At 49.9% G+C, this 26,700-nt stretch overlaps 1 protein-coding gene across 2 annotated transcripts in view; it reads right to left on the reverse strand.

Annotated features, from left to right (window-relative positions):
* The window catches only part of TCEA3 (transcription elongation factor A3), a 37,938-nt gene extending 11,238 nt beyond the window's left edge, over window positions 1-26,700 (reverse strand). The window contains exons 1-7 of one of the 2 annotated variants that reach the window (XM_011284545.4): window positions 26,506-26,700; window positions 20,617-20,679; window positions 19,768-19,873; window positions 19,152-19,290; window positions 10,459-10,521; window positions 1,219-1,382; window positions 989-1,045 (exon numbers count right to left, since the gene is read on the reverse strand). In XM_011284545.4, the coding sequence (XP_011282847.3) occupies window positions 989-1,045; window positions 1,219-1,382; window positions 10,459-10,521; window positions 19,152-19,290; window positions 19,768-19,873; window positions 20,617-20,679; window positions 26,506-26,574 (661 nt within the window). In that variant the 5' untranslated portion in view covers window positions 26,575-26,700. The remainder of the gene's footprint in view (window positions 1-988; window positions 1,046-1,218; window positions 1,383-10,458; window positions 10,522-19,151; window positions 19,291-19,767; window positions 19,874-20,616; window positions 20,680-26,505) is intronic. The other variant, XM_011284546.4, reaches the window with a different exon arrangement.

A 26,700-nucleotide genomic window follows, 5' to 3' on the forward strand; every position in this document is an offset into this window, starting at 1 on the left:
CAGACTGACCAGGGACCCTCCCCAACAGACTGAGCTCCCTAGGTAGCCCAGTCACAGTCAGAACCCCTCTCCCCTAGGGATTCTGTCCCCTTCCCTCTTTGATAGGCAAAGCTTTGTCTCTCCAGTAAAAGATAGCCCATGCATTCATCGGGGCACATTGTAGGATTTTCTTTCCCAAGACAACAATCTTTCGGTGCAATGAGCCCACATCCCTCCAGTGGTCACCTCCTCTGTCTATACAGCACCCCCCCCTCAAAAAGGGGGAGAACGGGCCATATGTAAAGAACTCAGGACATGGAATCCAAAGGCCAAGGTTTTTAGTCAAGCTGTGACACCCAGTAGTTCTCGAGCCTCGGTTTCCTCATCCGTAAAATGGGAACAACAGCCCCTGCCTCACAGAGATTGTGACAATTGGCAGAAGTAGGAAGTATCAACTGCCCGTCACAGTGCCTGGTATATAGTAGGGAATCAAAAATGGGTGCTGTTATCTTCAGAGGACGGAAGAGGGGAGAAGGCTGAGCATGAGAAACGCTGTCCTCCCCACCTGCTCTGACACTTGACATTGCAACCCAGCCATATGATGACCCGACCTGTTTAGCACAGCAGTTGAACCCTCCGCTTCTAGAGTCACACTCTCTGGGTTCAAATCCCAAGTCTACCACTACTATTAGCCGTAGGAGCTTTGGCAAGTGACTTAACCTCTCTGAGCCTGTTACCTCACACTTGTAAAATGGGATTAATCGGTGAACCTACCTTGCGGGATTGTTCTCAACCTTGAACGAGGTACTGCTCATACACAGCTTAGCAAGAGGCTGGCAGGTGCAAGACTTAATAAATGGTAGCTAGAATGAAGAACTCCAGTTCAGAGGCAGAGCAGGGGGCTGGCCCCGAGCCCTTCCCCTCCCCCTCACTGTCCTGGGTCCCTTGCACTTGGGAGACCTGCTCCTGGCGTCCGGGCACCCACAGCCCTGGCACAGCTCAAGGATATGATCTTCGATTTCTGATGCCATCTTGTCACAATTGACTCCATAATCCTTGTAATCATCTAAAAGAGATTCAGGAAGCACAGGCATTAGCCAGACATGACCTTGGCAGTGGAGCCTGCCCATACAGGGGACTGTAGCATCCTGTTCCACTCCCATGGCGCTGAGAAAGACCGCATCTCATTTGCCCTTGGGAGGCCCTTCCCTCCCCTGCCCCTGGCCCAGGCCCTCTCACCTTCGGCCTTCAAGGCTGCTGAGAGCATCTCCACACACTTGTCCCGCACCGAGTCCCCTGTGAGATAGCAGGGTGCCAGGAGGCAGATGGAGGGGGCAAAGGTGGGGGTCGAGGGGCTGGTGGGTGTTTTGGGGGTCTCTGCTTTCGATTTGCTGCTGTTTGATCTGAGGATGACAAACAGTAATAGACATTTTGACATTAAGCGAATAAAGCATCCACTGAGCACTCTGGATGTTTCTGTGGGCGATCTCCCTTACTCCTCATGACAGCCCTCTGAGGTAGGTGCTATTTTTAGGCGCTTGACACGGATCATCTCATTTAATCCTCACGACACCCCCCATGAGGCTGGTGCTATTCTTATCTCCATTTTCGAGTTGCACTTTAAAGTGAATTGCAGAGGTGGCTGCATTTGAAATAATTTGACTCTGGTCACACACGTGGGGGAACCAGAACTAAAACCCACCGGAGTTGAAATCCGGTGCCTCGGCTCCTAACCAACCACTCTGCTCTGCTGGTTACAGGGAAGCATAACAGGGTTGGAAATCATACTACAGTCCATTAGATACCATGCGAGGTGCTCTATCTTCTTACTGAACCATTTACTCACTCATCCAGTAAATACTTACTAGACACTTATTCCACAGGTCTGGATAAAGCAGACAAGTTAGGAGAGCTCCCTTCCCCAAGGAGCCGGCAGCCTCTTGAATGGTGAATTTACCACCATTGAAGAGGGCTGGCCTTACCATGTGCCAGGCAACTTTCGGAATATTTTCTAATTTAATCTGCACAGCAGCTCTAGGAATCAGATACTCTTCTCTTCCTCGTTTGCAGATGAGGAACCGGTTACATCATTGCGACCTGAACCCAGGTCTGTCTGATTGCAAAGTCTCCACTCGTAACTCCTAAGATTCACTCACTGCCTAAGAATGATCTCATTTTGGTTTGGGCTTAAAAACCCACAAATATATATACAGGGGGCGCCTGGGTGGCTCCGTCGGTTTAGCGCCCAACTGCAGCTCAGGTCATGATCTCATGGGTCGTGAGTTCGAGCCCCGTGTTGGGCTCTGTGCTGACAGTGCAGATTCTCTCTCTGCCCCTCTCCTGTTTGCTCTTTTTCTCTCAAATAAATAAGCATGAAAAGGAAAACATTTGAGAATCATGAGTGGTCACTCCAACCGGATGGCTCAGACGGGCTTCCTGTCTTCCTGTTCTCAAGGAGCTGCCAACGAAGGAGGAAGCAAGCCATGTGCCCAGTGGCGGATGGATGGATAAGCAGAATGTAGTATATAACACAACGGAATATTACTCAGCCACAGAAAGGAGTGGAATCCATATAAAGGAATGAAATTCCAACACCTGGTACAACGTGGATGAATGTCCATGAATGGAAGACATTATAAGTGAAATAAGCCAGATACAAAAGGACAAAAATATTGGGGGCGACTGGGTGGCTCAGTCGGTTGAGCATGTGACTTCGGCTCAGTCATGATCTCAGGGCTTGTGAGTTCAAGCCCCGCACTCTCGCTGTCAGCACGGAGCCTGCTTTGGATCTTCTGTCCCCCACCCCCCCCCACCCTCTGCCCCTCCCTTGCTTGCATGCTCTCTCTCTCTTTCTCTCTCTCTCTCTCTCTCTCTCTCTCTCTCTCAAATAAAAAAAAATCTTTAAAAAAAAAGGACAAATTTTGTATGATTCCACTTACGTGAAGTACCTGGAATAGTTAAATGCATAGAGACAGAAAGGGGAATGGTGGATGCGGGGGCTGGAGGAGGGGCAAATGGGGCGATAATGTTTAATGGGAACAGCTTCAGTTTGGGAAGATGAGAATGTTCTGGTGATGGCTGCACAACAATGTGAATGTACTTAATACCACTATACACTTAAAAAATGGTTAAAACGAGGGGTGCCTGGGTGGCTCCGTTGGTTAAATGTCCAACTTCGGATCAGGTGATGAGCTCACAGTTCGTGGGTTTGAGCCCCTCAATTGGGCTCTGTGCTGACAGCTCAGAGCCTGGGGTCTGCTTCAGATTCTGTGTCTCCCTCTCTCTCTGCCCCTCTCCTGCTCGCTCTCTCTCTCAAAAATAAATAAAACATTAAAAAAAATGTTTAATGGTTAAAATGGCTACATTTTATGGTATGTTTATTTTGACACAATAAAAAATCTGGGGCGCCTGGGTGACTCAGTTAAGTCTCTGACTTTGGCTCAGGTCATGATCTCACGATTTGTGGGTTCAAGCCCCACATCGGGCTCTGTGCTGACAGCTCAGAGCCTGGAGCCTGATTCGGATTCTGTGTCTCCCTCTCTCTCTCTGCCCCTCCCCTGCTCCCATTCTGTCTCTTTCTGTCTTTCGAAAATGAATAAACGTTAAGAATTTTTTTTTAATAATAAAATAAATCCATACAGGAACTTCACTGAATAAGAATAACCATCAAATGTGAAATACACAACGATCACTCATCTGTCTTAGGTATTTGGTAAACCTTACTCCACTCAGCCTGATGAAATATCTTTTTTCTTATGCTGAAAAAAAGGCTAAAATGGCACGTGTTGTTACACACTATCTTCTCACAATAAAAGAAAGTTAGACAAAAAAAAAACAAAGTGCTGACACAGGTACAGGTGAGAGGCTGGAGCCATAGTTGCACGAATTCCTCCCTTTCAGAGCTGCTTCCGCACTACCCTTGGGGTGGGGCCAGGCAGTCGAGACGCCTCCGACCTCACGTCTTGGCTCTTTTCTGGCCAGCCCTCAGGCCTCCGAGGAAAACCGGACTCATGAGAGTTGAAGAAATCTGAGTCCCTTCCTCCGCTCCAGGGTCTTACCACACTGAACTCTTGTGGAAGGTCCTAAAGAGCTGCTGCATTTCTTAATTCTAGGGAGTTCCATTCACACTGTCAGCTGGGGACCTCCCGGAGTTGTACAGAGCACAACCTGGGCAGCTGCACCAGGCAGCTCTGGAGGTATGGATGCACTTCTTACCTTCAGGAAGATGATGCTGGGCTTCTGAAAAGCCAGGCCCAAGGAACTGTGCGTGAGAGTGAGGCTGACCAAGTAGCCTAGGCTTTGCAGTGTTAAAAATATGGGGTTACGAGATCCTACATCCGACATCCTGCTGAGCCCTCTTCCACGTAGATTCGCCGGAGACCTCTTCGTTCCTCAACCCTTGCTGTTTGCCTTGACCTTGGATGCCCTCTGTCACCGCAGACACCGTTGGACCACTGGGATTCTTGTGTTCTCTGGAGCCTTAAGGTTCCTCAAAGGTGCCTCAGTGCTGCCTCAGGAGTGAGGTGGGCTGGGAAGGGAAGCCTCTGCTCTTCTAAGGTTTATATTTGGAATTCCCAAAAATTTGGTCCAAAGGGATTTCCTGGCCTTTATTTTTTAAGTGCAGTTTGAACCTTTCTGTTCCAGGTCAACTTACCCTGGATTCGACCCAACCCTGCCTGACAACTGAGTGGCCTGGCAGTGGGCACAGGGGATGGGGAACGTGAGCCCCAACCTGCTGTCTGTTGGGGTCAGATTTCAGTGGGAGGGAAAGGTGTGGGGGAGGGAAGGCTGGGAAGGATGTAAACTCTAGAGCTTAAGGGGCTGCCTGCAACCGGAACGAATCTCCCCACGCCCAACCCTAGTCCTGGCCGCGGGGCTCTCACCTGCGCAGCCACAGTAGCCCTGAAGCTGGTCTCTCGACATCCTCTTGCCCCCCTTACAACCCATTTGCCACCCAGAAGCCCAGGGGAACCCTTTCAAAAACTCACAGCTGATATCATAGCTCCCCGCTTCTGACCCTCTAATGGCTTCCAATTACTTTCAGTATAAAGCCAGACTCCTCACTCTGGCCTCCCAGCCCCCCACCCTGCCACATCGGCCCCTGCCTTCCTTCTGACCTAATATCATGCCACACTCCACTTCACTGAAGCCCCCCACTGCACAGCTTCTTTCTCTTCCTTAAATACACCTGTCACTCCCACCACAGTGCCTTTGCACTGGCCGCTCCCTCCTCCTGGAAGGCTCTTCCTCCTCCAGATTGTCTTACAACTGGTCCTTTTCCCCACCAGTCAGGCCCGGCTCACATATCACATCCTCAGGAAGGCCTCCCCTGACCAGCCCAGCCCAGCAGCTTGTCCCTGCCCTGTAACTCTCTGGCGCGTGACCTGATTTCTTTCATTCATAGCACTTATCCAAGTCTATAATTAACTTGTTTGTGTGTTTATAAACACTGTCTGCCTCCATCTCCAGACGATAGATTCCGGAGTATAGGGACCCCTTTGGCCGGTTCACCACTGTTTTCCAGCACCTGGAACAGTGCTCTGGGCCAACACTTGACGAACCTTTGTTGAATGAATGAATGTGAGTTGAGGGAGTCGCCCACAAAGAGACGAAAGGCACACCCACAGGGCCTAGATAGAGCTGAATTGGGTGGGCGACAGGTCCTCTTTGGAAGGCTGGTGACCCTGCCCCCTGAGATCGAGAGAGGGAGCTGAGTCAGTGCCTGTCAACTCCCACAACCCAGGCCAACTCACCTCCAGTCATGATGGAGCCCCAGATTCTTCCTGGTGCCCCTCAGTAACCTGCAAACCCCACCGCCACATCCTCGGTGTCTATAGGACTCATTAGTAGGGAACCGACACAGGGGAGCCTGGCGCATATGCTGCGTGGAAGGAGTCATGATAACAACAGTTTTCACTTGGGGATGCCCACACTGAGTGGTATACTTATTAAGAACAAGCTGCTCCAGAGCCACACTCCGGGGTCAAGGCCTGACACCACCACTCTGTAGCTATGTGACCTTGGCCTAGTAATGGGGATGGCGACAGTGCCCATCTCAGAAAGTTTCTGAGAGGATTAAAGCACCTAAGAGAATTCTAGTAATGCAGTGTTAGGTAATTTACATAGCTTGCACAGTAAGCGTCAGAATTATCACCAAGCATTATGCATTTATTGTGCATTTATATGGGTTAGGAACAGCGTTAAGCATTTTGTTACCACATTTGTGTGTTTGAAAGTTTCTTTGGAGAGAGAACAGGGGAGGGGCAGAGACAGAGGGAGAGAGAGAATCTCAAGCAGGCTCCGTGCTGTCAGTACTGAGCCTGCAGCCTGGCTCGAACTCACGAACCATGGGATCACGACCTGAGCCGAAATCAAGAGTTGGACACTTAACTGACTCAGCCATCCAGGCGCCCCTTATTACCCCCATTTAATTCTTATAAGGACCTTGAAAGGGGGTCATAATTATCCCCATCTTACAGATCAACAGATTGAGGTTCAGAGAGCTGAACTGACTTGCGCAAGGTCACCCAACTAGCAAGTGGTAGAATTACACCACAAACCTAGATCTGCCTGCCTTCCAAATTCTTTTCAACACATCTCACTGTGTCCCTAAAAGGCAGAGAGTTTTCCAGAGTCCCCTTACTCAGGTTAGATTAGGCTGCTTGTTGCATACCCACTGCCCCTTCCTGGCAGGGCGCTCCCAGCCCGCGTCCCTCCCCTCGGCTAGGAGCCGGCTGGCTGCCTGGAATTCACGCGTCGGTGGCATTTCAGGCAGCCAGGCTCATTTTGCTTTCAGCGCACACGAGTGGGAACTGCGACAAATTGCAGAGAAGGCATCACTGGCGGAGGTGGGGGTGGGGCGTCGGATTTATCAACAGCTTCCTTCTGCTCCCCGGATGTGCCAGCGCCAGACCCAGTCTGTGATCTGACATCACCAAGCCCTCAGAAAAATTCTCCCGCCCCAGGTAGGAGCAGAGGCACCGGGAGGCCTGCTCATTGCTCCTGCGCGCCACCTCGAGGGCACTGCCGTTACTACACCGCCAGGCAAGCCCGACTGTTCCGCGAAAAGTCAATCCAGACACCCGGGTTCTAAGGGCAGCTGATAAAGTGCAACCTTCCTCACTGTCACAGTGGTGCCCTTTGTGCTCTGCCCCCTGATGCCCCAGCTACAGTTCCCAGAGCACCATGCTCACTTACGTTACCACACCTTCGCATGTTCCATTCCCACTGCCGGGGATACTTGGCTTGTCTACCAGGCAAACTCCTTTTTATTTTTCAGTTCTGAGCACAAATACACTTTCTTCCATGAGGTCTTCTTTGACTTCTCAAGTCATATTGAGACACTCTTCCTATGTCCCCATCGAATGTTATAGCTTTGAAAAACATTTTTTGGAAAAAAAAAAGCACTTGGAAAATAAAAACAAAGTATTTTAGTGTCTGCCTCCATGCTAGTGATTAGCTCTATAAAGGCAGAGGTCATGAGTTTAAATCTTTGCCTGGGCTTAGAGGCCATAACTGGTGGGCTCCAGATGTGTTTTCTTTGCCCTGCTGTGTCTTAGAAAAACAGGAATATGTTGTCAATATTTAAAATTGGGAGTTTCATATGAAAATTGAGATGTCCTGCTTTCCTTAAAATATCAGAAGACATGGCACACAGAGCCTGCGTTTCCATAAAGCAACAAATAGCTGGGCTGGGCAGTGAGCGCCCCCTTCAGACAGGCAGGTGCTTTCCAGTCTGCCATGGTCTCCACTAGTCACCCACTGGGTGAACACGACCTTGACTCCCGGAGGATGCTAACTTTGCAAGGAAGTGCTCAACAAACGTGCTGGATGGATGGATCGATGGATGGATTAAAGGGAAAGACGAGATAGGGAGGAAGAGAGTGCAGAAAACAGTCCGGGTAGTGGACAAGGTGGATTTACAAGACTCGCTTCTGTCCCTCTGGATTCCCCACCCCCAATACGGAACCAGCAGGAAATAGTGCAACTGCTCTAAAGACAAACATGGTCTGCTTGACTGACCTTCAGAAAAAGAGTGCATTATGGGAGGGAGTCAGGAGACTTCAAGGTCACCAGACAAAGTCAGGGGAGGAGTATGGAGGTATAAATCCTTACACAAACATGAACTGTTTTTATTATAACATCACACCCAGAGCTAGACTAATGATCAGTGTTTCCTTTGGGGACAGAACAATCAATCCTTCATTATGCAAGGCTGTCCTTCGTGTCCTAGGACATTTAACATCTTTGGCTCCTGCCTACAAAATGCCGAGGCACTCCTCCTTCTCTCCCATTGCAGACTGAATGCTTGTGTCCTCCATAAATTCGCATGTTGATGCCCTAACCCCCAATGTGATAGAATTTGAAGGGGAGGCCTTTGAGAGGTAATTAGGTTTAGATGAGGGTGGGGGCCCCATGATAGGATCACTGTCCTTACAAGAAGGAGGGAAATCAGAGCTCCGTGTGTGTGTGTGTGTGTGTGTGTGTGTGTGTGTGGTGCAGAGGCAGTGAGAAGGTGGCCGTCTGCAAGCCAGGAATAGGGCCCTCATCAGTAACTGAGTTGGCCCACACCTTGATCTTGGTCTTCCCTTCCTCCAGAATTGTGAGGGATACACGTCCGTTGCTTAAGCCACCTAGTCCATGACGTCCTGTTACAGCACCCTGAACTGAGACCCCCTCCAAGTCAGAGTGACAAAAGTGTTCCACAAGTTTCTAAATGACTCTCCATCGAGAACCACTGGTGTAGAACCAGGATGGCACCAGAGCCTCCATTCTTAGACCTCACTCATGGAAGACAATGCCAGGGGACCACACGACTCTTCTCTTCAGAGGCAGGGTGGGGCCTCAGACACACTCCCAAGCAGCACTCACCAGAGCCTCCACTCATCAGCTGGCCCCCGGCAGCCATTTTGGAACAGAGCAAACAGCAGCCCCATCAACATCTCGGGTCTGTTGAATCTTCAGAAAGCCTTAAATGACCTAATTTTTGTGCCTCTTTTCTTTCCAGTGTCAGTCTCACTGGTCCATTAGGTCTAAAATAATGGAGTGGCTCCCCATAGCCTCCTAGGAGCCAACACCCTTACCATCCTAACCCGGTTGCCCCAGCATCCAGTATGGCCCCTGGACACTAATCATTTGCTTTGATCCACCTCTAAGCCACCTCTCCCTGCTCCGACCTCAGACCTCCCCCCGGAACACAGCTCACACTCCCTCTTTTAGCCAGTCTCTCCTTAGCAATCTCCTTCAGGTTTGTGGCTTCAGATACAAGATACATGCTAATTACTCTGAAACTTAGATTTCTAGCCCAAGACATTCTTCCTGAACTCTAGCTTAGTATAACCTAACTGCCCATTCAACTTCTCCACCTGAATGACTAGGACACCCCTCAAACCCAGCGCATCCAAACCTGAGCTCTGCATCTCCCGCCATAGCCTGATTTACACACCGTCTTCCCCGTCCCAACTAAGGGCAACTCCGTCCTCGCAGGTGCTCAAGCGAAAAGTCTTGGAGTCATCTTGACTCTTCATATTCTCTTGTACCCCTCCCCAGTCTGTCAGAGAATCCTGCCAGCTCTCTCTTCAAAATATATCCGGAGTCCTTTACTTCTCTCCTCACTGCTGCCGTGCTGGTCCAAGCCACCATCATATCTTGCCTGATTTACTGAATGGCCCCCTGGCTGGTCTCTGCTCCTGCCCTTGGCCCTGACAATCCACACTCAGTACAGCAGCCAAAGGCATGCCGGTAAGTTTCCTCCTGTGGCTCCTGTGCCACTCTGTCCCCCAATTCTCCTACCTCGCTTACTTGCTCCAGCCCTGGCCCCCTCACTGCTTCTTGCCCCTGCCATGCAGGGTCCTCAGCTTGGAATGACCCTGATATCTGCATGGCTAATTCCTTCATCTCTTTGAAGGGTTTGCTCGTGAGGACTCTCCTGACCACCTTGATGACCATCCTTCTCAACCTCCCTCACTCTGCTGTTTTCCATAGCGCCGGTCACATATTTATTTATGTATTACCTGTCACTCCTTATTAGAACATAGACCTCATGACCACAGTGACTTTCCTTTTGCTCACAGCTATATCCATGGACAGGAACCTAGAACAGTTCCTGGCACATAGCCACCCCTCAATAAATATTTGATGAATAAATAACTGGATGATTTATGCTATTTTGGGTAACCAAACCCAGAGATCACACTCCAGTTATAGACTTTCAAGACCCCTGTCCTCACTGGGTTCAATCTGACCTTGAGAATGTTCCCCAGGCAGTGATGGGGCAACAGTGACCGGTCAGCCACCTCAGTGAAGGAGCCCTATCTCTGATTCAGGGGCCCACTTTCTGCGTGCGTCCTAGAATTTGGAAGCAACATAATGTATGAAGTTTCCTCCTTTCTCCTGCCCTGGGCTTCCTCCATGGAAGCAGAGAGAGGGACACATGCTGAACAGAACCTCTGGGATGGAGAAACCCATGGCTTCCTTTACCTTTCCATCGATGGCCTTTTTGGAGAGGAGGTGGCTGATGACTTGGAGTCCACAGAGTCTCTCCTGGAAGAACAGAAATTGGAGATGAGATTCTCTTGAAGGCTAGCCCCACTACTGAGCTAGAGAGCTCAGAGGCTGGGGAGAAAGCTTCCGGAAGCCAGGCCTGCCGGGATGAGGATGATGGAACACACCTGGACCCCAGCTGCCCGGAGAGGAAGCTCCAGGTGGTGTGGGTTGGTCACCTGCACCTACCCTCCATCAAACGAAGCAATCAAGGGAAGGAAGCCTAGTATGTACCAGATACGTTACTGTGTTATGCCATGTATTACTAATAATTAAAAAGATTTTAGGGGTGTCTGGGTGGCTCAGTTGGTTGAGCGTCTGACTCTTGGTTTTGGCTCAAGTTGTGATCCCAGGGCCACGGGATCAAGCCCCGCTTGAGATTCTCTCTCCCTCTTCCCCTGTCCCCCATTCGCGCGTGCTCTCTCTAAAAAAATAAATAAGTAAACACTTTTTAGTTTTTTTTTTTTTTAGTAAACACTTTGTAGTTTTAAGCAATCTCTATATCCAAAGTGGAGTCTGAACTCACAACCCCGAGGTCAACAGTCCCATGTTCTACAGACTGAGCCGCCCAGGTGCCCCACCCCCTTTTTTTGGTATTACTAATTATTAATAAGTAATTCTCAGCGGGCTCCCTTCCTTCTTGCTATCAGGCAGGCAGGCCTTGGCTGGCTGCAGTCCATGGACACTGGAATTCCTGGGATTGCCTATTCTCACAAGGAGCTGGATCAGCTTCAGACTCCCCTGTGGGCACCTTACTTAGGAGAAGGAGAGGAAGGGCACATGGGCCTTGGAGACAGAAGAGCTGTGTTAAAATGGCAAGTGAAAAAGGGTACAAAATTAGGCGTATACTGTTTCTAAAGTCACACAGGAAAACCAATGCCTAGGAGAAAAAAAAAATTGAAAGAAAATACAACTTTGGCTGGCTCAGTGGGTACAGCATGCGACTCGACCTCGGGGCTGTGAGTTCAAGCCCCTCGTTGGGTGTAGAGATTACTTAAAAAATAAATGAATATCAGGGTGCCTGGGTGGCTCAGTCGGTTAAGGGGTTAACTTCCGCTCAGGTCACGATCTCACGGTTCGGTTCGTGTGTTTGAGCCCTGCATCAGGCTCTGTGCTGACAGCTCGGAGCCTGGAGCCTGCTTCGGATTCTGTGTCTCTTCTCTCTGTTCCTCCCCCCACCTCCCGCTCGCATCCTCTTTCTCTCTTTCTCTCAAAAATAAATAAAGATAAAAACACGTCTTTAAAAAAAGAAAGAAAATACAACCAGGGTTATGTTAGGCGGATGGGACCAGAGGTGAAAATTTGTTTCTATTTTCCAAAATGCATGTAGCTACATTCTTTTTGTGATGTCTAATATATTTCCCCCTTTTATTGGTTTTATATAAAAAATTTTAACATTTATTTATTTTTGAGAGAGAGACAGAGAGCGAGTGGGGGAGGGGCAGAGAGAGAGGGAGACACAGAACCCAAAGCAGGTTCCAGGCCTCCGAGCTGTCAGCACAGGGCCCGATGTGGGGCTTGAACTCACGAACTGCGAGATCATGACCTGAGACAAAGTTGGCTGCTTAACCGACTGAGCCACCCAGGTGCCCTGCTTTTATTGGTTTTATAAAATTAATCTGTCTGAAATTGGAACTCCCACTGCCCATTTCACTTACCCACACTTCCTTTTTTTTTTTTTTAAGTAATATCTACACCCAACGTGGGGCTGCAACTCTCCACCCACAGATCAAGAGTCACATGCTCTTCTGACTGAGCCAGCCAGGTGACCCCTCTCCAGCCTTTTCCTTCTAGGTCCAATGCACACATCCCCTTCTAACATACTATATAATTGGCTTGCTTATCACGTAGAGTATCTCACCAGCTCCCATGTAAGTTCTGCAAGCACAGAGCTTGGCAGGGGAGTTTGTTCACTGTGGGGGACACTGTTGGTGCCCAGCCCACGTCCCCTCAGGCACTCACTCTCCCAGTGCACTGGGACCCCAGAGCTTCCTGCTGGGTGTCTGCCCGAGGGAGTTCTCTGTGCCAGCCAGTGCCAGGAGCAACCTTCAACCAGACCCGTAGGAACTGGTGGATAAAAGCCCTAGCATCCTCAGCCCTCCAGTGGGTGTGTTGCCCACCGTCACCCAGAGCTCCCAGCAGGATTTAAGCCCTGGCTGCCCGCAGCAGTAGCCTGCCCACTAACAGACCCTGGGCCGGTGTCCTTCCCTTCCTTGTCTCACTCCTTCACTCCTTGGTCTGCATTTCCTGAAATCACTTCCCAAGTAAGCCCCTTGCACTTGAATATGTCTCAGGCTCTGCTCCTGGGGAATCCAATCTAATCTATTCACTGGCTTATCCCAAGCGAATAAGAGAGTGCCTAGCACAGAGTGGGTGCTCTATCAATATTTGTTGCCAGATAACGTGAAGTCAAACAATACAGAAATATAAAAACTAAAAGTGGGAAAAGAAAGCTCCCCCGAGGTAACAAGTATTAAGTCTAGCGTCATTCCTTGCAGTTCATTTTCCATGTGCATAAAGCCTATACAACAGTTATCGTTCTGAAAAGGGAGGCAATGACATGAGTTGCAATCCCAATCTTCTCTGAGTATAGGTTCCCTCCCCTGTCAAACGGGGAGGAAAGCATCTGCGTCCAGGGGCTGGCTGGGAAGAGGACATTTATGTCCTGACAGCAGCTTCCAGAACAAAGAAGTCCTGGGGCGCCTGAGTGGCTCAGTTGGTTAAGTGCCCGACTCTTAGTTTCGGTTCAGGTCATGATCTCATGGTTTATGAGTTCGAGCCCTGCACTGGGCTCCGTGCTGACAGCATGGAGCCTGCTTGGGGTTCTCTCTCTCCCTCCCTCTCTCTCTGCCCCTCCCCTTGCTTGCACCGTCTCTCTCTCTCTCAAAAGAAATAAACATAAAGAAGAAGAAGAACAAAGAAGCCCTCCATGCTCCATAGTCCTAGGCTGTCTGATTTCTCATTTTCCAGAGGGTGCAATGTTCCTGCATGGATTTCCAGCTTCCTCCTCGTCTTCCAGGTGGTGTGGGAGACAGTGGATGAGGCAGCCTCAGGGGCTGGGTCTGATTATTCCGTGGACGAGACCCATCCAGCTCAAGACCTTCACCCCTGCTTAAACACGGGGGTAAGAGGTAGAGAGGGAGAGGAGAGACCCTTCTTCACACGCCCCTCTGGTCCCTCACTGAACCCTGGAAGTTCCTCTCTGGCGTTCCTCCCCGAATGCCCATGGGGATGGACAGGTGCAGGCCAGACCGGGAAGCTGGAATTCGAAAGAAGGGAAGCCATGAGCCTCAACCTCCAAGACTCCTCCCATTCTGGCCCTTCTTCATCACTTCATTTTGAGAGCAAATGCTCGAAATTGCTTCTTTTTTAGAGAAACATTCTGCAGTTATGGCAAATGAGCGTTATGAAAAGTATTCAGGAACAAGAAAAATGCTTAGGATACAATAGGAAGGGAAATAAACAGGGAGGTCATAGCTTGTACACTTTCTCTACAGGAACGGAAAAACAATGCGTGCAAATAGCTCGGGACCGGGAGAGAAGATGTTTTGGTTGATGGAAGAGGCACACTGTGGACAAATATTTTCCATTTTTCTTTTAAACGTCACCAATGTGGTTAGTGGTTACATAATAAATAATCAGAATGAATCCTCATTAAGGAAACTAAAACAAAAAAGTTCACCAATAGAGTTGAAATTGGACCCCTGCCGACTTCATTTTCCCCACAAGGTGGGGAGACCACCTCCCCATTTCCCGCTCAGCCTCAGCGGCGGCTTCATTCACAGCAAAAGTAAACCAGCATTAACAGCTTAACGTCCCAGGAAATTGGTCAAGATGTTGTCAAATGGAAAATGCTGGTTACAAAACCGTCTATGTAGTGCCCTTCCAATGTACATTTATAGGTTCAAAAGATGAGAAAGATACACATCAAAATGTTAATGGTGGTTATTTCTGTTCTTTTGTGTTTGACTTTCTAAACTTTTTTTTTTTTACTGTTTATTTTTGAGAGAGAAAGAGAGAGCAAGTGGGGAAGGGGCAGAGAAAGAGGGAGACACAGAATCCAAAGCAGGTTCAGGCTCTGAGCTGTCAGCCCAGAGCCTGACGCGGAGCTTGAACTCACAAGCCATGAGATCGTGACCTGAGCCAAAGTCAGATGTTTGTTTAACCAACTGAGCCACCCTAGTTTCTAAACTTTTTACAGTACACATGCCTTCCTGTTGAAATAAATATATGTAGGCAGAAAGGTTACAAAATAATATACAGAGCATACTTCCATGTTATTGATATAATAAGTCTTTTATGGGTAGTGATGACCCATACAAAAAAGTCTGGTGGCTCAGTCGGTTGAGCGTCCGACTTCGGCTCAGGTCATGATCTCACGGTCCGTGAGTTTGGGCCCCACGTCAGGCTCTTGTGCTGACAGCTCAGAGCCTGGAGCCTGGTTCGGATTCTGTGTCTCCCTCTCTCTCTGCCCCTGCCCCGCTCATGCTCTCTCTCTCTCTCTCTCTCTCTGTGTCAAAAAAAAAATAAACATTAAAAAAAATTTTTTTAAGTCTGGAAGGATACAAATGATTACATAAATGATATTTGTATTTAAACACACGATGAGTATACATAATTATATGTGCTTGTCTCTAGACGATGGATTTTTTACTTTCTTACTTGTGTTTTTAAAACTTTCTACAGTGAGCAAGTAAAAACCTGTATAATAAAATAAATATAATACAAAATAGTTAAATTAAAACATTAAATATAATTAGAATATATTACAAGTACAACATTTTATTGTTAAGAAGAAAAAAACCTGAGAAGATAATGCCTATTTTTCAGGTCACACTACTCCGTCTCAGAGACTGGGTGGGGGGGAGGGGTGTAAGTGACCAAGTCCAGCCCAGGACTTGGCCTTCTGCTCTCCACATGTCTCCTCTCCCATACTTGTCATGTTGTAGTTCTTTAAGAAAAAATCGCTGTAATGATCTTTAGTGGGATTCAGGGATGGAGCAAAAGGAAACACATGTGCTCAGGCTGCTATCTTTACCCAGATGTTTTCATGGCCTATTCTACAGGTTAGTCCCATACCCCATTTGGTATCCTTTCCCAATGGTCCAACCCCTAGTCGTTCAATTTCATCCCATAAGACCCCTCTCCGTCCTGGTCCTTCATTAGCTAAGGTGCTAAGAACCACATGTGACCAGACCAGCCCGAGCATGAACACAGGAAGTGCTGATACAGTTGGCCTGGCAATATGCAGTCAGCGCTAACTCTGCACTGGGCACCGTGGGGCTCAGGGGGTCCCTGCCAGCCAAACTTCTAGCCCCTTTGCAAAAACAGAACACGCCGTATGAAAAGTTAAATGTCAGGATTTCTCCAAGTGGCACAAAATTGCAAAATGAGCAAAACGAAAGTAACAAACATAAAAAAGTTTACAGAAACATCTGACAAGTATTTCACTTTAGAAAGACCAGAGGGGCACTTGGGTGGCCTAGTTGGTTAAGCGTCCGACTTCGGCTCAGGTCATGATCTCACAGCTCAGGAGTTCAAGCCCCCTGTCAGGCTCTGCGCTGACGGCTCAGAGCCTGGAGCCTGCTTCAGATTCTGTGTGTGTGTGTGTGTGTGTGTGTGTGTGTGTGTGTCTGCCCCTCCCCCACTTGCTCTGTCTCTCTGTCTCTCTCAAAAGTAAAAACACACAAAAAAATTTTTTTAAAACCCATACACCAAAATATCGAGCGATTATCTTTAGGTGGGGGGAATGTGGGTGATTTTTCCCTTACTTCTCTATATTTTCCACTATTTCCACAACAGATTTTTATCACTCTTGTTTACTTTTTTAAATGCTATTATTTGTTTTGATCTCAAAAGCAATATGGGATCATTGTGAAAAGAAACCCAACAATACAGATTTTACAATTTTATTGTACAAAGTAGACTATGAGGCTCTTCTTAATTATAATCACAGATATATTTTTGTGTTTAAAAAATTTTTTTTAATGTTTTTATTTATTTTTGAGACAGAGAGAGACAGAGCATGAGCGGGGGAGGGGCAGAGAGAGAGGGAGTCACAAATTCCAAAGCAGGTTCCAGGCTCTGAGCTGTCAACACAGAGCCCGACGCGGGGCTCAAACTCACGGACTGTGAGATCATGACCTGAGCCGAAGTCGGATGCTCAACCGACTGAGCCACCCCGGCACCCCTAAAAAAATTTTTTTTAATGCTTACTTATTTGAGAGAGGGAGAGGAGATAGAGAGTGTGCACAAGCAGGGGAGGGGCAGAGACAGGGGGAGATAAAGTATCCTAAGCAGGCTCTGCAATGTCACCAGCGTCCATTGTGGGCCTTGAACCCACAGACTGTGAGATCATGACCTGAGCCAAAATCAAGAGTCAGACGCTTAGCCGACTGAGCCACCCAGGCACCCTGATGTATTTTTGTTTGTTAAAAAATAGTTTCGGGTACCTGAGGGGCTCAGTCGGTTAAGCGTCTGACTCTTGGTTTCGGCTCAGGTCATAGCCTCACAACTCGGGAGGCCGAGGTCCACATCGGGCTCTGCACTGGCGCCATGGAGTGTGCTTGGGATTCTCTGTCTCTCGCTCTCTCAGCTTCTCTCTCACTTGTTCTGTCTCTCTCTTTCAAAAGTAAATTAAAAAATCTTAAAAAAATTTTTTTTAAGTTTCATTTTTTTTCTTCTGTAAAAATTAGTACGTATTTATTGGAAAAAATGAGAAAGACCGCAATTAACAAGAAGGAAAAAAAACCTCTCAATCCTACCACCCAGATATAATCACTATTAGCATCCTAGTATATATCCTTCCCGTCTTTGTTCCTATCCATGCACACAAAATTCACTTAATTTTTTTAACTTTTTTTTTTAAAGTAAACTCTACACCCAACGTAGGGCTCAAAGTCACGACCCTGAGATCAAGAGTCACATGCTCTTCTGACTGAGCCAGCCAGGTGCCTCTCACTTTCTTAATTTTTATAAAAATTGGATCATACTATATATACTATGTCATACACACAGATTCTTGTAATACTTAGTGAACATTTTCCCACTTCATTATTTTTCTATCCAGCACTGCCTCTCCATGGGCTTTTTGAACATAGTAGGTGGTTTTTCAGTCTGTGGGATTCTTCTGTGCACGGAAGGACATCTTGCCCCACAGCTATTTTCACAACCCAAACTGGGAGTAACCTGGAGGAGGTATGTCTCCCTCTGGGTGAGATCTTCCTTCCATAGCATCATTCCCTAAAGTGTTTTCTGTGAAACACTTGTTTTATAGGATTATAATAAACATTCATTTAAAAGGGGTTCAGAGATTAAAGATGTTTCAGAAATGACAGTAAAAAATATTACTCATATATAGTGTTTATGCTTTAATCTGGTTCCTTTTTTTTTTTTTTTAGTAATGTCTACACCCAGTGTGGGGCTTGAACTCACCACCCAAGATCAAGAATTGCATGCTCTTCGACTGAGCCAGCTAGGAGCCCCTAATCTGGTTAATTCCTTAAAATGATTCTTTATAGTGGCTAGCCTGGGTCAAAGGTGTGTTCATTAAAGATGTTGATAAATCACAGATGGTATTATCCATATTACCTACTATTATCTAGTACTACCAGAGACTGTTAAGTATCATCTAATATTGCCTTCTCATCTCTTAGGTGAACACAGGTAGACCCCCCCCCCCACCCAAGGAATTAAGTGGTCCGGTCAGACAGGGAACAGGTAGGATTTATTTCTACATTGATGAAGGCTTTTATCTACTGTCACGGGTAAGGCATCTGGGTCTATCTGAAAGTCATGCAGTTTGGGGGACCCTGGCTAGGCGGGCAAGGGGGAAGGGGCACAGAGTGGAGAAAAACAACTATTCCTCTCAGCAGAGGTCTGGGGAGGTCTGACAAAGACCGGACTCCCACTGAGCCACATAACAGCTGTGTGATCTTGGGGAAGTCTCTGCTCCCCAATCTTCAGCTTCCTTGTCACGAGATGGAAATGTTGAACAAAGAGCCAACAAAACACCTTTCTTTCTCTATGGTTAAGTAAGCTGCTAGCCCCATTTCCCTGCAACTCTGACAAGGGTGGGATGTCAGCTGTGTTTCTAGGCAACACTGTTTCTAGCAAGTGAGCCCTGATTGGTAAATGACATCTAGACAGGAAGGGCTCTGAATGAAATATAAATAATAGGTAGAAAAACATAGCTTTTGGGCTGCCCCAGGTACGGTGAATCTTGGAGCTGGTCATTACCCTTGCTGGGATCCTGGCAGCTTTGTCTTCTAACAAAGACCCCCCAACATTGTGGTGTGCGTCATCACCCTGTACCTGGGGAGGCGAGTCTAGGTCTGGACACTGTGTGGTTGGTTCCCTAGCAGACGAGAAACGCCTGGGCCGACCCTGCTGGCACACTGCGTCTCCTGCCCCTGCAGCCCTCTAGGTGAGGCCAGTGCCAGGGATGGCCCGTTTGGGTCTTCTGAGTCTGTCTGATTGAGCCAAACAAGACCCACGGAGGGGCACTGCAGGAGATGAGAACAATAGCCACCTCCCAGGGGCGTGAGGATCAAATGAGTTATATACACAGAGATGCTGGCAGAGGACGTGACACATGCCGGCCCCCTTCTCTCCACCCCAGGAAAAAATACCTGTCTTTGGGATCTCCCCGTTTTTTCCTTGGTGGAGAAAGGCCTGCCTCTGGCTTCCAATCAGAACAGTTAAGCCCTTTTTCTTTCTTCGCTTTGTCTCTCTCCTCTCTTTTTTCTCCTTTGGGGGGTCCAGGGGAGTCTGGAAATGAAAGCACGACATTGTTCTCAAAGTCACCTCTGCCTCAGCAGATCCCCGCGGGATTTGGGGGAGGGAGGAGCAAAGGGCAGGGACAGGAACAGTCGCTCGTGCCTCCAACACACATGCACACACGCAAGAATACATTTATACCACATGCCATCCGTGTGCAAATCCACGCTCACACAGCGAGACAGAAAGACGTCTGCACACAAATGTGCGTATGCAGACATGTGCTGTATACATCCACAGGCAAGCACACAGAAATACATACACAGATAGGCACCCGTACACAAAAACTCACACGTCTACAAATGTTGCATTTGTGTAGACAAACACGGGCATTCCCCACTTACAAGGTCACCCGTCATTTGTCAAGTCATTCAACAAACATACAGAGTGCCTGCTATACGCCAGGCATGGTCCCCTCCCAGGGACTGGGAGCAAAACACAGCCAGAGTCAAACTTGTCCCCTCTCACCCAGCAGGCGCTTCCAGTTTTTGATGAGGACTTTGGCCAAAGACACCACCTCCTTGTCTGAGCAGTGCTTGCGGACCCCGTTAACGGCGACTCCAATCCTGGTTGTCTGCAAAGCGAGAGGGTCAGGGGCTGGTCTTGGCACGGACACACAGGATGGGCTGCCCTAGCTGGCAAGTCCTGCCCTGGCTCCGCACCCTCTTTCCCCAGCCCCAGCCCCGGCCTCTCCGGGGCCTCAGCCCTAACCCGTGGCTGGGGTCACAGCCCTGGTTGTGGCTCTCCGTGAGGTCCGGTGCCCAAGGCCCAGCCCTGTGCACTGACGGATGACTGCAGCTTCGGTGAAAAGCTGTGGCAGTGGTGGTTTGGGCTGCTGCTGATGACCCCTCACCATTTCCACCTCCTGGTGTCTTTGAGTTCAAGCTTCAGCTTAAGACACAGCTCTGGCTACTAGAGCTTGGATCTGTGTTGATTTTTTTCAGGGCCAAGAGCTTCTGGTAATGCTTGGGGGCTGTGGGGGTGACACGGGGAGGATCTAAAACTGGGTGACTTTTCCTTCTCCCTGCATCACTGGCCCCTTGGATCCCACAGCCCCAGGGCCTGAGGAATTGGGGTATTCAAGGAAAGCAAACCGATCTTTCTCACAGACCCAGAGGACCCCCTCTGCGTGCAAGGTGCCCTGCCCCCATCTAAATGCCTCAGTCTCCACCCTCAGAGCCCAAGACCTCCGCTGCCCCTGGTCCTCCCCTTAGAAATTCCTCCCAGACTCCACCTTGGAGGTCTCCCCCCGCCCCCACCGTCTTTTACTTCCCCATCCCCAGGCACTGCCCCCGAGGCTTCCCACCCCCGCCCCACCTGGAGTAGCTGGATGGACATCTGACAGCTGTTCAGCTTCTTCAGAAGGTCGAGGGCCCCTTCCTGTGGGAGGCCACAAGGTGAGGACGGAGGACATAGGTTCTGCGCCGGGCCCCTTTCTGACATTGTGTGGTGTCGGTGGGAAAGAGGGGTGCAGGAGGTAGGGGGAGATTGCCCCAGCAACAGGATATAGGGAGACAAGTGGCTGAAGGCCAGGCAAGGGACAGAAAGAGACAGAGAGACAGAGGCAAAAGATTCTGCCCCAGACCAGCTCTCTAACGTCACCTCCCACCACCCAGCTGGCCTCTCGCCCTTCTGAACGGGGCCCAGCCCTAACCGCTCACCCTGACCCCTGCCACTCGTTCTGCTGTTCCTTCTACTGGCCATGCATGCCCATGTCGCCTCTAAGATTAATCACTTTGTGGCTACTTGTTACTGCTTCTGTGTCTGCCTCCTCATCCTCCCGCTTCCTAACTGGGAGCTTCTGCACAGTGAGGGCCATGGCTTTTTTTTTTTTTTTTTTTTTTTACAGCTTTATTGAGGTGTAAGTGACATGCAACAAACCGCACGTTTGACGTTTGTGTATGCCCAGGGAACCACCACCACAATCAAGATAAGAACATAACCATCACCCCCCAGTTTCCTTGTGCCCCCTTGTAACCTACCCTCCCTGTACCCCAACCCAGGCCCAGGCCACCATGATTCTGTTTTCTGTCACCTAGAAGCACTTGCATTTTAAAGAATTTCATATAAAGAGTACTGCAATGGGCCTTCCCATCTGGCTTCCTTCACTCAGGGTAACTGAGATTTACCCACGTTGCTGTGTAGATCGATAGTTCTTTTTATTACTGAGTTGTTTTCCGTTGTAGAGACGCACCACAATTTGCTTATCCATTCACCTGTTTGTTTTAACTTAAAACGATTTTTTAAAGTTTATTTATCTAAGTGATCTCAACACCCCACATGGGACTCGAACTCACAGCCCTGAGATCAAGAATCGCACACTCCTTCGACTGAGTCAGCCAGGCTCCGCCATCCATCCACCTGTTGATGGGACTTGGGCTAGCCTCCAGCTGGGCCTACCACAAATAAAGCTGCCAGGAACCTTCATGTACAAGTCCTTGTGTGGACATACGCTCGCATTTCATTTCTCTTGGGTAAGGAGGACTGTTTTAATCTCTGAAACGTCGGGGGTTAGCACACAGCCCAGTGTTTCCTGAGTGAATGAATAAAGCAGAGAGCGGAAGGTGGGAAGGGAGGGGGTGACGGGAGGAAAGGAGCCTCAGATCTGAAAATCTGCTGGCTGCCAGGCCCTGAGCCACCCATGCCCCACTTCAGCCTTCTCTTTCCTGCACCCACTTCCTAGAGGCGAGCCCCGCCCCCTGGCCTGAGATGGGTTCCCTGGGGAACACCAGCTGACTGTGTCCTGTATGCCCCTTGCCCTGGTCTCACTGTGTGATTCCAGCAGCCAACGCCCGCCCTGCCAGGCTTCCTTGCCAGGACCACATCCCAAGGGGTGCCCTCTGTCAGCCCTCAGCCTCCCTTGGAACGTGGGTTAGCAGTATGTTTCTGGAGGCGTGACCTGTGGATGTGCACGCCTGCGTGTAACCCTGCAGGCATGGGCCACCAATGAAAGGCTTCCTCTGTGCTGGGCACCACTCCAAGTATCTCACCTGCATTAGTTCCTTTAACTCTCACACTGGCCCTGCGAGGTAGGTACTGTTACTACTCTCATTCTTACTGAATTATTACCCCATTTTCACAGAGGAGCAACCCAAGAAACAGGGAGATTAAATAATTTGCCCAAAGTTACAAGGCATCGAGCTGGGATTCAAACTCAGGCCTTTCAGCTCTAACCTGTGTAGGTATGGACGAAAAGCTGTCTAGATGTGTGTAGTTATGGAATATCAACGTAAGTGTGGTGCCATGTTGGTCAACATTCAACACCCAGCTCTCAAAGGAAAAAAAAAAAACCCACCTGATTTGTAGGTCAATTTCTTTTTTTTTTTTTTTCCAACGTTTATTTATTTTTGGGACAGAGAGAGACAGAGCATGAACGGGGGAGGGGCAGAGAGAGAGGGAGACACAGAATCGGAAACAGGCTCCAGGCTCTGAGCCATCAGCCCAGAGCCCGACGCGGGGCTCGAACTCACGGACCGCGAGATCGTGACCTGGCTGAAGTCGGACGCTTAACCGACTGTGCCACCCAGGCGCCCCCTTTTTCTTTTTCTTTTTCTTTTTCTTTTTTTTTTTTTGATTTGTAGGTCAATTTCAAGCTACCAATATGCTGTCACTGAACTAAAAGGAGGCACTGGGAAGAAATGTACACTATCATGCCGTTATACTAGGATTTCCACCATATTGATATAACAGAACCTCTAGACCATGGAGAGTGAAATGTAGTAAAATAATTAGTGAAATGTAGTAAAATAATTAGAAGTGATGACTCTGGAGTGTGTATTACCTTTGTTTTTATTTTTTTAATTTTTAAATGTCCTTTGTTTTTAATACGATTTATTTAATTGGAAGCATATCATTTAATTTTTTTTAACGTTTATTTATTTTTGAGACAGAGAGAGACACAGCATGAACAGGGGAGGGGCAGAGAGAGAGGGAAACACAGAATCGGAAGCAGGTTCCAGGCTCCAAGCCATCAGCCCAGAGCCCGACGCGGGGCTCGAACTCTCGGACCGCGAGATCGTGACCTGAGCCGAAGTCGGACGCTTAACCGACTGAGCCACCCAGGCGCCCCTCATTTAATTTTTAAAATAATGGCTCTACACAGGGAACATAGTCAATGGTATTTTTAATTTTTTTTTATGTTTTATTTTATATTTGAGACAGAGAGAGAGACAGAGCATGAGCAGGGGAGGGGCAGAGAGAGAGAGACAGAGACAGAATCTGAAGCAGGCTCCAGGCTGAAGCTATCAGCACAGAGCCCGACGTGGGGCTCAAACTCACGAGCAGTGAGATCATGACGTGAGCCAAAGTTGGATCACCTTTGCCTAAGGTGCCTGATGCCTAAGCCACCAGATGCCCCTAGTCAATGGTATTTTAACGGCATTTGTATGGCATTTAACGGCATTTTGTGACAGATGGTAGGTAGCCACACCCGTGGTAAGCACAGCATAGCGTATAGAGTTGATGAATCACTATGTTGTACACCTGAAACCAAAGTGGCAATGCGCGTCAACGCTAGTCAACTAAGAAAAATAAAATAAAATAATGGCCGTATTTAACAACCAGCTTGCAAAATTCCTGAAAAAATCAACAATGGACATTAAGCGGATTCCAGCTCACCACGGGGTGTGCATCTCTGAATGTCACGCTGTACAACTGGGTCATGTTGGAGAATAGCCAGGAGCCTCAGTGCAGCCGGGCTTGCGAAGCCGTGTGCAAGAGCTGACTTGGGTGTCTGTGTACAGGGATGGGACGTGCAGCCAGCAGTATCTTTAGTCCGTGTGTGGAGCTGTGCAAATGCGGCTCGAAGCACCGTGTGTCTGTTTGTCTCTGTGGGAGATGCCTGTGATGTGAAACTGTGGCTGTTTGCTAAGTCCGTAACTTTGCAAGTATGGGGGTAGCTGTGCTGTGCACGCATGCGTGTCTTTCTGTAAACATACGGGTCCGTGTATCTATCATGTCAGTACCAGTGCCGCGACTCACATGCAGTTATGTGTATAGATGCTTGTCTAGCTATTGCTGTGTGTGGCTGTGCGCGTGTGGCTATGTTTGTTGCGTGTAATTATGTGTATGCGTAGCTGTGACTGTTTGGTGTACGTCTGAAGCTGCTCCAGTTGGTGCACACGCACAGCGTCTGACAAAAGCCCTGAGAAAGTTGCTGGGACTTCAGTAATTGGCAGTGAACCCCAGGCCTGAGCTGCAACGTGGAGGATCCGTCTTCTTACAGGAAGTGTGTCCTCCTCTCCCTAACCACTGCTGGGCGGGCCCACTTTTGCTCCCAGAGCAGTCTCCACCTCCATCGGCCACAGGCCCAGAGCTCTGTGCCCACCCAGATGCTGCCAAGAGCCCAGGCGCAGACGTGGCTGCAGACGAGCTCTGTGCTACAGAGACCCTGTGGCCAGGCTTGCCTCTTTCCGGGAGACAGCTCTGGGTACTTCCTCAGGAATCCATCCCCCAGGGACACAGTTTCCGCTTCCCATTTCACAGAAGAGGGAATCGAGGCCCAGAGAGGGAAGCAGAGTGGTGAGCATAGGGCCATAAAAGGAGCGAGAGGGAACCCAGGGCAGGTGGCTTCCTCCTCAGCCAGAGCTCTACTCCCCAAAACTGCCTTTCCTCAGGTGTCCCGGCCTCCCCCACCCCGCCCCGGAGCCCAGAATCTCATGGCTCAAGTCTGGAGTCAGCAAGGGACAGGACTGTGATGTGGAATTGAGCTCAGAAGACCCGGGCTGAGCTCCGTCACCCCCAGTTGGGAAAGTGCCCTCTGACTTGAGGCTCAGTTGCACTGGTTTTGGAGGATCCCGGCATGGGGGGGGGGCGGGTGGAGGCTGGGAATGTGTGGGTGAGGGGGTTCCCAGCACTCGGCAGGTTTCTGTGTCCGTCCTGGCTGTGCAAAAGCAGGCGTCATTCTCTAACTCTTACCCAGCACTAGTTCAAGTCCTCCAGGAGGTTTTACATCTCTCCACCCTCACCACTGCCAGCAGAGGCACTCCTGCCCAGGAGACAGATAATCTCGTATCTTTCTTACAGATGAGGAAACTGGTAACTCTGGCCTTTGTATGGACACCAACTCATTGTCTACACCAGGGTAGCTTGACGCTCCATGGGACTCTTCCATCTTCCCTGCTCTAAAACTTCTCTTAGGTCCATCCCTTCCCCCAAGCTCCTAGAGTCACATCTAGAATGGGCTGGAAAGGCAGGTCCTGTTCCAGCACCTGGCTATGGAAGATGGGACTGGGAGGGCCCTGGTACAGGGTGAGGTGGGGGGACAGTCCCATGGGCTACCCTCTCCTCTCTTCCCTCTCTGGGTGTGCCCAGACCCTCGCAGACCCAAGGCCAAGTTTGCTCTGGCCAGGCAACCCAGTGGCCTCCAGCTTGAGGCAAAGATCAGGGAGAGGATCAAACATTAACTTCAAGTCAGCCTGAAAGTCCAGGTATCCGCAGGTAGGGCCCTCAGTCCTGATTCCCCTCTGGGTCCGGCTCCCCCTCCCCCGGTCCCGACAGCCCAGGCCTCCAGCCCGTCCCCCCTCCCCCCCCCCCAGGGCGCAGCGGCTGCCCAGCACCTGTTCGGCCCCGCCTGCCCGGGGCCCCACCCTGCGGCCAAGTTAAGGGAAAGTTGCAAATAGAACCGCTCCTGGCGCCCCAAGCTGTGAGGTTGTGGGATCGGAGGTCCCTTGCTGCTCTCCTCCAGATCCGCTACCGGGGTGAGGGATAGAGGCGGCTCAGCACCCCACATCAGCTCAAGTTTCTTTGCCCCTTCTCGGGCCATCCAGGATTTTGTAAACCATCCCCCCTCCCCCGTTCCCCTTTCTCCCCCGCCCCGCTGTCGCCGCCGCTCCCCTGGCTTTGCACACGCCTCCGTGAGTCCCCGGACTCTGAAAGTCCTTTTCCAGGTCCTGGTCTCTTCGCTCGCTTTCCCGGGCCCTGCAGAAGCTACCCAGCGCCTCCGAACCCCACTTGTCCAGAGGGGCATGCACAAGCCTCGTCTTTGCGGTCCCGCAGGATCCTGCCCAGCGCCCTGGGCCGTGCACACACCCACCCTGGGGTCCCCAGCAGTCCCCAAGGGGCGCTGAGCCCTGCGTCAGCCGCGCCTCCCTCGAGTCCCGCACGCGCCTCCCGGGCGCACCGCCAACACGCGCCCCCGGGACACCAGGCTCGCACGCGCCGCGCCTCCTGGGGGCGGGGGCTGTGGCCCAAACTCTGCAGCCTCACCGTGTTCTTCCTGGCCACCATCTTCTCCAGCTTTCTGGCTATCCTCAGCAGCTCCTCTTCCTGGCCCATGCTGGCGCACGACGCCCGGCGGGGCGAGGGGCGCCGGGGCTGCGGGAGGCGCAAAGGCCGAGGGCGCGCGCAACCGCGCGGGGCCCCAAACCCACACGACACACACGCCTGCGGGGGCGGGGCTCT

The sequence above is a fragment of the Felis catus genome, chromosome C1 (assembly GCF_018350175.1).
Source record: "Felis catus isolate Fca126 chromosome C1, F.catus_Fca126_mat1.0, whole genome shotgun sequence".
NCBI classification, from domain to species: Eukaryota; Metazoa; Chordata; class Mammalia; order Carnivora; family Felidae; genus Felis; species Felis catus.